Source organism: Muntiacus reevesi, chromosome 9, assembly GCF_963930625.1.
Source record: "Muntiacus reevesi chromosome 9, mMunRee1.1, whole genome shotgun sequence".
NCBI lineage: Eukaryota > Metazoa > Chordata > Mammalia > Artiodactyla > Cervidae > Muntiacus > Muntiacus reevesi.
This window is the reverse complement of record NC_089257.1, coordinates 1,800,862-1,812,856: the sequence shown is the minus strand read 5'-3', so window position 1 is coordinate 1,812,856 and position 11,995 is coordinate 1,800,862. Positions and strand designations below refer to the sequence as shown.

At 44.6% G+C, this 11,995-nt stretch overlaps 1 protein-coding gene across 1 annotated transcript; it reads right to left on the bottom strand.

Moving 5' to 3' along the window:
• Positions 1-9,318: 9,318 nt before the first annotated feature.
• On the bottom strand, positions 9,319-10,269 carry LOC136174560 (olfactory receptor 5AN6-like). Its single transcript, XM_065944734.1, has one exon. It carries the CDS (start codon positions 10,267-10,269, stop codon positions 9,319-9,321), a length of 951 nt encoding a protein of 316 aa, XP_065800806.1.
• Positions 10,270-11,995: the final 1,726 nt, after the last annotated feature.

Below are 11,995 nucleotides of genomic sequence, written 5' to 3'. Positions count from 1 at the left end.
GAGTTGTCCCTTAAAAACAGACCTTAAAATGACCCAGAGCTGATGTCGCTTGGCAAACGTACAACCTCTCTGAATTTGCTTGAGCTTAAAAGTAGCAGTTTGTCAGTGGGCTGAATTCCAAGGAGCAAAGACAGCTGGGATTGGATTCAGGCAGTCTGGGTGATAGATGTTCTCTGGAGAGGGCTCTCCAGCTGGAGCCCAGATGGTGGGAAAGGCCTCGTCTATGAGGCCATAAGAAAGCCAGATGAATAACGAACATTTTAGTCTACGTGGATGTTGATGGTTTGAAGAGGTGAGAGAGGAAAAGAGGAGCCAGGAGGACATCAAGTATCTATTTATTTTGCTGAATCATTCCTTGGTCTTGAAAATCTAAAATTGGTCTTCATTCTCTCTATCAGAACCTAGAGAGCCTATTAAAAAGCAGAGACATCACTTTGCTGACAAAGGTCCATCTAGTCAAAACTGTGGTTTTTCCAGTAGTCACATATGGATGTGAGAGGTGGACCGTTAAAGAAGTCTAAGCACCGAAGAACTGATGCCTTCGAACTGTGGTGTTGGCAAAGACCCTTGAGAGTCCCTTGGACTGCAAGGAGATCCAACCAGTCCATCCTAAAGGAAGTCAGTCCTGAATATTCACTGGAAGGACTGATGCTGTAGCTGAAACTCCAATACTTTGGCCACCTGATTCGAAGAACTGACTCATTGGAAAAGATCCTGATGCTGGGAAAGAGTGAAGGCAGGAGGAGAAGGGGACGACAGAGGGTGAGATGGTTGGATGGCATCACGGACTCAATGGGCATGGGTTTCAGTAAACTCCAGGAGCTGGTGATGGACAGGGAGGCCTGGCGTGCTGTGGTCCATGGGGTCGCAAAGAATCTGACACAACTGAGTGACTGAACTGAACTGATCAAGGACAACCAGAAAGATAAATCAGATGGTTTCCAGGTTGATGTCTTCACATTCCCTAGCTGCACTCTTTGACCTCTAGATCTCCACCAACTTCAACCTCTAGGCTACCCCAGTAGCACCATGTGGCAGCCCCAACCTAGACCTCACCATAATGGGAGACCGCTAAGTTTTCTAATCTCAAACCCTAAATTCCCCTTGACCAAAACTTCCTGTTTTTCTACTGGGCAGCTCTCAGTGAACCTATTCGTGGTGACTTCTTGTTCCTCAAACCCTCCCAGGTTCTCCAGTCCATCACTCTGGCTCTGAGTTGCTCCTACAACCACCCCTTGTGGTTTTCTACTTTTTTCCCCTGTACTGTTCTCAGTCGTAGCTTGCTGATGAGATCAGCTATTTAAATGAGTACAGTTTAGTTCATTTGGCCAGTTGTGTATGACCTTTGTGACCCCCATGGAATGCAGCGCGCCAGGCCTCCCTGTCCATCACCAACACCCGGAGTTTACTCAAACTCATGTCCATCGAGTCGATGATTCCATCCAACCCTCTCATCCTCTGTCGTCCCCTTCTCCTCCTGCCCTCAATCTCTCCCAGCATCAGGATATTTTCTAATGAGTCAGCTCTTTACATCAGATGGCCAAAGAATTGGAGTTAAGCTTCAGCATCAGTCCTTCCAATGAATATTTAGGGCTGATTTTCTTTAGGATGGACTGGTTGGATCTCCTTGCAGTCCAAGAGACTCTCAAGAGTCTTGCCCAGCACCACAGTTCAAAAGCATCCATTCTTCGGTGCTCAGCTTCCTTTAATGAGTACTGACGAATCTATCTGCAGGGTGGGAAGAGACTCAAATGTAGAGAATGAACATTTGGAAACAGAGGAGGAAGGGGAGGTTGGGACGAGTTGGGAGATTAGGACTGTGTGCATGTGTGCATACACTGCCTTGTGTAAAGTAGACAGCTGTGGGAACCTTCTGTAAAGCTCAGGGAGCTCAGGTCAGCGCTCTGTGATGACCTACAGGGGCGGGATGGGGGATGGGGTGGGATGGGGGATGAGGGTGGGGGGTGGGAGGGAAGCCAAGACATATAAGAATACATACAGCCAACTCACTTCATTGTACAGCAGAAAGGAACACAACATTGTAAAGCAGTTAGACTCCAATAAAAATAAATCAAATCCAAAAATAAATAAGAAATGAGGTCTACAATCCCACAAAGGTGTTCGCGGCTGCATAAAATCCTTCCCAAGTCTTTTGTTGACCCGCTGTCTTATTTCCCACAGCCAGTCCAAGGCAGCCTTTCCTGTTATCTTTGACTGAGTGTGGATTCTCCTTGTTCTAAACTTCCAGAGCTGGCCCTTGCTAACCCCGCATGGCACTGGTTGCTTTCTGACCCAGGTAATAGCCACGTGTCCACTTGTATCACTGCTCTTTGAGGTCTCTCAAGGTTTAAGCTTCTGTGCCTCCCAGTGCCTGGCATCAAACAGATGCTCAGTGACTGTTTCCTGAATTGAAAAGGACAGTTTTTCCACACAGGAACTTTTAAAGCTTCATCAGGTTATCAGCTGTGAAGCCCAGAGGTGGGCAGCTTTCCAGAGAAGCAAACTAAAACGTAAGTGAGGATACTAGTTTCTCGTTGTTGTGTAAGTTGCAGGCGCAGTATAGTACCTCCCAGTCCTGCAGGTCAGAACCTCAGCACAGCGTGCCTGGGTTCTTCGCTTATTGTCTTCCTCCTGAACAGGGTAGGGGAAGATATTGGGTTTGTTTGGGTGTTTTTAGCTCTACCCATGAAATGGCAACCCACTCCAGTATTCTAGTCTAGAGAATCCCCATGGACAGAGGAGCCTGGCAGGCTAGAGTCTATGGGGTCGCCAAGAGTTGGACATGACTAAGCAACGGCCCATGCACACACCTCTTCAGGCAGAGTGTCCCCGATTCTTGCATCTTATGGAGGAGGGTGGGAGATGCTTCAGCATCCCTTTTGCAGATGAGAAGTAATAGGCTGAAGTTGCTTAGAAAGGCCTTGTTGCTTTGTTCAAGGAGGAATTTTCTCATAGTGAGAATTTTCTTACCTTCATTCGCAGGTGTGAGAGGCTGAGAGGCTGTGGACCCTTGGGGTGAAGAGGAAGTATTCAGAAGAAGCATAAACGTCTGCTAGCCACAAAGCAGGGGTGGGTGTGTTGAGTCTGTCTCAGACATGCCTGCCAAGGTATTTGAAGAGATAATTCCAGCTAAAGTGGCAGCTACTGGGAGAAACAGGATCCTATTTGGCCCACTGTGGGAGAAGGGGTAGTATTCTGTCCCCTTGGGTATTTACACACATATATATGTACTTACTTAGACGCTCCTACTTAGAAAGTGAAAGTTGCTCAGTCGTGTCCGACTCTTTGCGACCCCATGGACGACACAGTCCATGGAATTCTCCAGGCCAGAATACTGGAGTGGGTAGCTTTTCCCTTCTCCAGAGCATCTTCCCAACCCAGAGATCGAACCCAGATTTCCCACATTGCAGGGGGATTCTCTAACAGGGGAACCACCTGGGAAGCCCAAGTATACTGGAGTGGGTAGCCCATCCCTTCTCCGGGAGATCTTCCCAACCCAGGAATCGAATCGGGGTCTCCCACATTGCTGGCAGATTCTTTACCGGCTGTGCTACTAGGGAAGCCATATCGGATTCACGTTGCTATACAGTAGAAGCTAGCAAGACATTGTAAAGCAACGATACTCCAGTGAGAATTAATAAAAAATCCCGTTCCCTCGGATGACGCAGCTGCCCTCGCATGCCCTGTCCCTCGTCTGTTGCCCGTTTCCTGGGTCATCTTTGCAAACGCGTGCTGAGGTCCTTGTTCATCTGTAAAATGAGGGACTCAAAGCCAAGCTGTCACGAAGACCAAATATCTGTGGATACAAACTGTAAGCAGTTACACTGATGCCAGCATCCTCACTTTCTGGTCAGATCAGTCCGCTGCGTTCCTGGGCTTGCGTAAAGGCCTGTGACAGCAGAGTCTTGTGGTGGCGCGCCCTCTACTGGTTAGTGAAAGCCTAACAAGACCGCTCCGTCGGTGGCTCGAGTAGTGAAGAATCCACCTGCCAATCAATTCGTGAAACTTGGGTCGGATCCCTGGCTCGGGAAGATACCTTGGAGAAGCCTAGCCCTCCAGGCTCCTCTGTCCATGGGATTCTCCAGACAAGAAATCTGGAGTGGGTAGTCATTTCCTTCCCCAGGTCTTCCTGACCCAGGAATCGGACCTGGGAAGGGCAATTTCTTTTGTATGGCCGCTTTACTCAGAAACAGAGATAGGTTAGTATTTTGACTGATTTTAAAATTTTTTCTTAGGACCTTTAATTTCTCTGCTCACTCGCTTTTTCTCTTTCATTACCAAATCTTTAAGGAATACCCACCTCAGAAATAGTGTCTTCCCAAGAATGTCGCCTTTGGTTGTATGTACTTCCCAGCCTCTTTCTTTAAAAAAAAACTAGCGAACAAAATACAGCCTTATTGAGGTACATTTCCCATATTATAAAATTCAGCCTTTTAAAGCATGCAGTTCAGTGACTTTCAGTATATCCACCGAGATTTCTAATCTAATTTTGGAATATTTTCGTCAAATATTTTCATGTATCTTCGCTAGGATTCACCTCCCGTTCCTCTCCATCCCCTTATCCCTAGGCAGCCACTAATCTGTTTTCCGTCTTACAGATCTGCCCGTTCTGAAAATTTCATTAAGAGAGAACCATACAGCACATGGCCCTTTGTAACGATGCTTTCAACTTGTCATGGTGTTTCCAAGGTTCCTCCATGTGAGGCACATGGCAGTACCTCACTCCTTTTTACGCTCAAATAATATTCCATTGCATGAATATATCAACCCTCTTTCTTTCGCTTTTTTTTTGGAAACATCATTGACATAACATACTCGTTTCGGTGGTACAACATAATGATTCAACATTCGTACACACAGTGAAGGGCTCACCACAATGTCTAGCTAACATCCAAGACCACGTAGCTACAGATTAATTTTCCTGTGATGAAAACTTTTTTAGTGTTTTTGATTCATTTCCGGCTGACTGTGCGGGGTCCTTCTTGCCGTGTGGGCTCTGCGCTGCAGCAAGTGGATGCGCCCTCCAGCCGCGGCCCGCCGGCTTCCCCCGCAGGGGCTCTGTCGTTGCAAGGCACAGGCTCCAGGGTGCGCGGACGTCAGTAGCCGCAGCCTGTGGACTCACTCGTTGCGGCATATGGGCTCCCCGTGGCGTGTGGAATCTTCCCGGACCAGGGATCGAACCCATGTCTGCCGCATTGGCAGAGGGAGTCTTCACCACTGGACCACCGGGGAAATCTATGATGAAAACTTTTAAGATTTATTCTGTCAACAATACTTTCAAACATACGGTGCAGTAATAGAGTCACCATGCTGTGCGCGCTCTCTCTCTCTTTCTAGTGGCTCAGTCGTGTCCGACTCTTTGCATCGCCATGGACTGTAGCCCGCCAGGCTCCTCTGACCGTGGGATTCTCCAGGCAAGAACGCTGGAGTGGGGTGCCGTGCCCTCCTCCAGATGGTATGCCCTACGTCCCCAGAATTTATTTATGTCCTAAGTGGGATTTCGTACTTTTTAACTCTCTTTACCCATTTACCTACTCCCCACTCCCCGCCTCAGCAACACCAATCTATTGTCTGTATGTGCAAGGTCACTTGTTTTTAGAGTTCCCATAATGAGACCACATGTACTTGTCTTTCTCTGACTTACTCGCTCAGTACATGCCTCGTGCTGCTCCCATGTTGTGGCAAATGGCAATCCCCTTCCTCTTAAACCCCCGGTTTTCAGTGCTCAGAGTCACCGGGTCTCTGACCTGTTCTCAGTATTTCTCCCTTTGAAGTATTTCTCTCCTCTTTTCAGAGGAGATTTAATCTGGCCTCACCATATCTAGTCCTAACTGCCTTATCTTCTTTACCAATAAGGCCAGTATCTGCAGACCTCTCAAGTCTGTTTATTGGGCTGTAGTCTGCGAAGCTCCCCTGTCCATAAATGTTCCAGGCAAGAGTACTTAAAGGTGTTGCCATTTGCTCCTCCAGGGGATCTTCCTGACCCAGGGATCGAACTTGCGTATCCCGCACCTCCCGAATTGGCAGGCGGATTCTTTACCACTGCGCCACTTGGGATGTCCGACTGACACTGAACCTGTGTTTCCCCAAAGCTAGTCCTACCTGGCTTATCCTCTTCACCCGTGATGCCAGCATCTGCAGACCCTGCAGATCTATTCATAAGGACTATTCTCCCCACTGCCAGTCCTCTGTGTTAGGGGTTTCACTCTGGTTAGAGGTTTGTGCTGGTGCTTTGAAAATTTCACTCTGGACTCTCTTTGTTCTTGAACGTAACCTGTGGGAGTCCTCGCCACTTTCTCCTGAGGGTGCAGCCTTGCAGTTCACCGGGGACGCGAGCTGCGTCTTCCGGACGCTCAGCGGCTGCAGTCCACACGCAGAAGCAGGGCCCAGCTCTCAGCGGGCTCGCCAAGGGGAAAGCGGTTTTTGCGCTTGTTTACTTTCCTGGGTTCCTGGGTTCACTTCATCTGAGGGCTTACTCTCCCTTTTCATTAAATTAACTGGAAGTTCATCTAAAAGATGATTTTCTTTCAAATTTCTTTTCGAATTCAGACAACTGAAAAGTTGTCTCACTCACGAGGGTCATTCTAGTGTATAACTCAGCACACTGCTAGATGCAGAAATCCTCAGTAAGCCTCATTCTCCTGAGCTTTAAAGACATTTTCAGTCCCCGTCTTATCCTTGGCCAGCCATGTGTAATTTATCTGTGTATTCAGACAGTTGCCATTCCTGACTTCTTCACAGTTTTGAGAGGACCAGGTCTTTCTGGCTTCCAACCATCAGGTCTTATTTCTTTCTGTACTTTAAGATTTGTGCGACCTGGTTTTCTTCAGAAAGTTGTTTGGGAGAATTATCTGAGCTTGGGTTTCAGATTTTCTCCTAAGAATCCTGAGAGAACTTGCATTTGCTTTTGATTGGTACGTGGGGGTACTACCAACCTGAGGTTGCTCTAAAATTAATTCTCAGGTAAGGTTGCTTTATCTACACTGGTTGTGTAAATTCAGACCACAAACCCCCCTGAGAGTGTGTGATTACAAAGCCTCAGAAAGTTAAGATCTCCTTTTCCTGAGATAGGATTTTTTTTCCCCTTAATTTCCTCTCATACCAAAGTCTCGTCTGCTGGACTGTCATATGGATGTCTGGGTCTCCAGTTAAACTCTCCCTGAGAGTTTGGGCTTGGTCTGTCTGTCTCTCCTCAAGTCTCTCTGTGTGCTTGTGAAAACACAGGCCAGTTTGTAGTGACATGGATTGTCACAGTGAATGAAGAAGCGTGTCAGACAGAGACGAAGAAATGTCATATGACATTTCCTACATGCATAATCTAAAAAGAAATGATACAAATGAGCATGCTTACAAAACAGAAGGACTCACAGGCTTAGAGAAGGAATTCATGGTTGCCAGGGAGAGGGCGGATGTGGGGAGGGATAGTTAGGGAGTCTGGGATGGACATGTACGTACTGGGGTACATATGTGAAAGGGATAACCAAGGACCTACCGTATAACACAGGAAACTGCTCGGGGTTAACTGGCAGCCTGGATGGGAGGAGAGTCTGGGGGAGAGTGGATACATGTGAATATATGACTCAGTCTGTTTGCTGCTCACCTGAAACCCTCACAATCTTCTTAACTGGCTCTCAGTTCAGTTCAGTCGTTCAGTCGTATCCGACTCTTTGCGACCCCATGAACCACAGCACTCCAGGCCTCCCTGTCCATCACAAACTTCTGGAGTTTACCCAAACCCATGTCCATCAAGTTGGTGATGCCATCCAGCCATCTCATCCTCTGTCGTCCCCTTCTCCTCCTGCCCCCAATCCCTCCCAGCATCAGGGTCTTTTCCAATGAGTCAGCTCTTTGCATCATGTGGCCAAAGAATTGGAGTTTCAGCTTCAGCATCAGTCCTTCTAATGAACACGCAGGACTGATCTCCTTTAGGATGAACTGGTTGGATCTCCTTGCAGTCTAAGGGACTCTCAAGAGTCTTATCCAACACCATAGTTCAAAAGAATCAATTTTTCGGGGCTCAGCTTTCTTCACAGTCCAACTCTCACATCCATACATGACCACTGGAAAAACCATAGCCTTGACCAGATGAACCTTTGTTGACAAAGTAATATCTCTGCTTTTTAATATGCTACCTAGTTTGGTCGTCACTGTTCCTTCCAAGGAGTGAGCATCTTTTAATTTCATGGCTGCAACTATACTCCAGTACAAAATAAAAAGTTGGGGAAAAAAAGCAGGCCAATATTATTAGAGTTCAGCAAATTCCCCAATGTGAAAGTCATATTCAGGGCTGCCTTTACTCTCAGGATTCCTGATTGTCCTTTATGTTTGAAGGTTGGAGATTTCCTTTTCTTTCCTTGCCTGCTCATAAGTGTCTTTAAGAATATTTTCTAAAACCATTCTGTCCAGTGCCTTTAGTTGTTACAGCGGTGGACACATCTATGCCATTCAATCTGCCATGATAACAGAAATGCAATCTTTTCAATCAGGCTTCCCTTGTGGCTCAATTGGTAAAGAATCCACCTGCAATGTGGGAGACCTGGGTTCAATCTCTGGGTGGGGAGGATCGCCAGGAGAAGGGTAAGGTTATCCACTCCAGTATTCTGGCCTGGAGAATCCCATGGACTTGATAGTCCATGGGGTCGCAAAGAGTCGGACACGACTGAGTCGATTTCACTTTCAATCTTTTCAATATACTTCAGAATTCAAATGATCACTTCTTTTCTTTGTATTTTAGCTCTCCCAGGTCAGCATAGTAGCATGGAAGTTGCCTTGTTCATTCAACTGTTGATGCTAGGTTCTAAAAACAGAAACCCAGAAAACAAATTCTAGACTACACTGCACATGGTGTTTTCCGTGGCAGACAAGTTATGTCAGAGCGTAAAGTTATTCTTCTCTCCACATCCCTGTTTTCATCACCTGGAATTGCCTAGGCACCTGGAGAGTTTGTAACAAAGCAGTCATTGTTCTGCTTCTGATGTTGTGTATGAGAAAAATCTTTTCCTGACCTTGTATTTAGTCCCATCCCCTCCAGCCTGCAGTCTGAAATTCTGAAAGAGTATGCAAGGGCCAAATACCAAGAAATTGAAGGTTATATGGACATAAAAATTAATATATTAAGTGCTTTGTGAAGTCGTTGCTGGTGTAAGAAAGGAGAGTCAACAATCAAGACATAAACTGCATGATTTGCAAGGCACTGAGCCAGTGCTGGATTTAGATGGATTGACTCACTTGAAATCCTGTTGAATAATGTTAAATTCATTTCCCTTGCATAGTCTAGAAATTTCTAGTCAACAGGTCACTAGGCTACCAGACCCTTTATTAACCATGACAATGGGAAAACATTCCCTTCTTCTTACACCTCTTAAGAGCATCTTTGATGTCCTTGTTCCTCAGACTGTAAATCAAAGGATTCAACATGGGGATCACCACTGTATAGAAGACTGATGCTATCTTGTCATAGCCCAGAGAATCGCCAACTCTGGGGTGCATGTAGACAAAGAGACCCGATCCAAAGAAAAAGATCACTGCCGTCAGGTGGGAAGCACAGGTGTTGAAGGTCTTGGCCCTGCCTTCAACAGAGCTGATCTTCAGGATGGTGGCAATGACGTAACCATAAGATATCATGATGATTAAGACAGAGGTCATGCCAAAAATCACTGCTATCACAAATTTTATCACTTGTAGGAAGAAGGTTTCAGAGCAGGAGAGGACTAATAACTGAGGCAGGTCACAGAAGAAGTGATGGATGACATTGGGTCCACAGAAATGGAGCTGAAGTAAAGCACACAGTTGGATCAGTGAGCCGAGGAATCCGGTTGTGTAGGCAGCAAGCACCATCTGCAGGCTGAGGGTGGGGGGCATGATGGCTGTGTAGAGCAGGGGACTGCAAATGGCAGCGTAGCGATCATAAGCCATGGCCGCCAGCAGACAGCACTCAGTCAGACCCAGGCTAGAGAAAAAGAAGTACTGCATGGTGCAGCCCGTAAAGGAGATGAGTTTATGCTTCCTGAAGAAGTCTGAGAGCATTTTGGGGGTTGTGGAAGTGACATAGCAGAAATCTAAGAAGGATAAGTTGCTGAGGAAGAAGTACATGGGTGTATGTAGGTGGGAGTCCATCCTAATCAGGACGATAAGACCCAGGTTCCATGCCACTGTCAAGATGTAAGTCCCCATGAACACTGCAAAGAGAGCAATCTTGAACTTGGGAGAATCTGAAAATCCCAAGAGGATAAATTTGGTGACTGTTGTATTGTTCCTTCCTGCAGCCATTGTCTTGAAGTTTCTTCAAACTGCAGAAAGATTCTTGGGTTAAAGATTGTCTATTTTAATATCATGAAACATTTGTTTTGGATAAAGTTTCATATTTTTGGACAAAAGTTATTCATAGTCAATATAAGAAACTATAAAATTAGTTAAAAATACATTGAGGATCCCATTTCTCAGCATACTCGATAGTTTTTGATATATTTTTGCAATTTTTTCTGCACATAAATGTGTGCACACATAAACACACAGATGTTGCCCAACTGTTGTCTGAAAATTGGTACTAGTTTATATAAATTCAAGATTTTATGATAAAATATCTTACCATCCTATTCAACACTGCCCACAATTATTTAGCTTTACTCTTTGACAATCTTGCAGGTTAAAAAAAAAAAAAAAAGCTTTTTCATTGTTTTTATTTGCATTTACTTTATTGACTTGCTTGTATATATGTTTTACCCATTTTTTAAGTAGGTTATTATTGATTTGTAGGAGTTTTTAACATATCAAGGATCATAATTCTTTCTCCCTCATATATTTTGCTAAATCTTTTCCAAGTGTATCATTTAGTATCAGTATCTTTTATGTTGGATTTTGCCATATGGATTTCTTTTATTTTTAGGTGCTCAATTGTGGCTCAGACAGTAAAGAATCAGCCTCCAATGCAGGGGATCTGGGTTCAACTTCTTGGTAAGATGCCCTGGAGGAGGAAATGGCAGCCCACTCCAGCAGTCTTGCCAGGAAAACCCAATGGACAGAGGAGCCTGGTGGGCTACAGGCCATGAAATCGCAGAGTCGAACACAGCTGAGAGACCAACACTTTCACTTTTTTGCTCAGTTTTCTATGATATTTATGGTGCCTGGCTTTGGTATTAGACAAAAAACATTGCTTTACACAATCCAGAAGTCTTTCTAATATTTTCTTTGAATTCACTTGTATTTTTATATTTACATTTAAAATTTCTGGAGTATTTTAGTACATAGTGTCAAGTATAATTATGAGAAAATTTTGGCTTTGTTTTTCCAAACTCTCCCAACACAATTAACTGAATGATTTCTCCACTGATTAAAGTCACTTCCATCATGAAGTTGTTTATAGAGTCACTGTCTGCCCAATTTTTAAGCTAACAGTCCATGTGCCATGTGTCCACTCCACATTTTATAACTAGTTATGACTATATTTTATTTAAGATGATAGAGTATTTTGATAAGTGGTAAGAAAAACATTCCTCACTTTTTCACTCTGAGATTGTTTTGATGGTCTTCATGGTTATGTCTTCAAAAGACTTTTATGATGAACTCAAAAAGTAAAATGACATTTTTACTGTGTTTCATTATTACATTAACTTGGGAGAAAATAACAGATGATTTTTCTTTGCTAAGTTGTTCTATAAATAACAACAACAACAAAAAAAACACTGACAATCTTAATAAATATTATAATAGTAAGATTATTAAACTAGAGTGAAGCACTTGGGTTGTTCCAAGCTCTGTCCCTAGTTGTCACAGCTTCTCTGTGTCTCAGTTTCCTCATCATAAAATGAGGCAATTTTAGCTTTTCTCCTTATATGATAGGGACCATTTTTTCCAAATAAGGGGGTAGTAGTCACAGTAGGAAAACACACTGAAAGAAAAGTAACCTAATATTCTAAGACATTGCTTTTATTCCCAAAAGAGGATCATTTGAATACTAGGAAAGGGAAAATCATATTGACTCAATACCATCCATCAA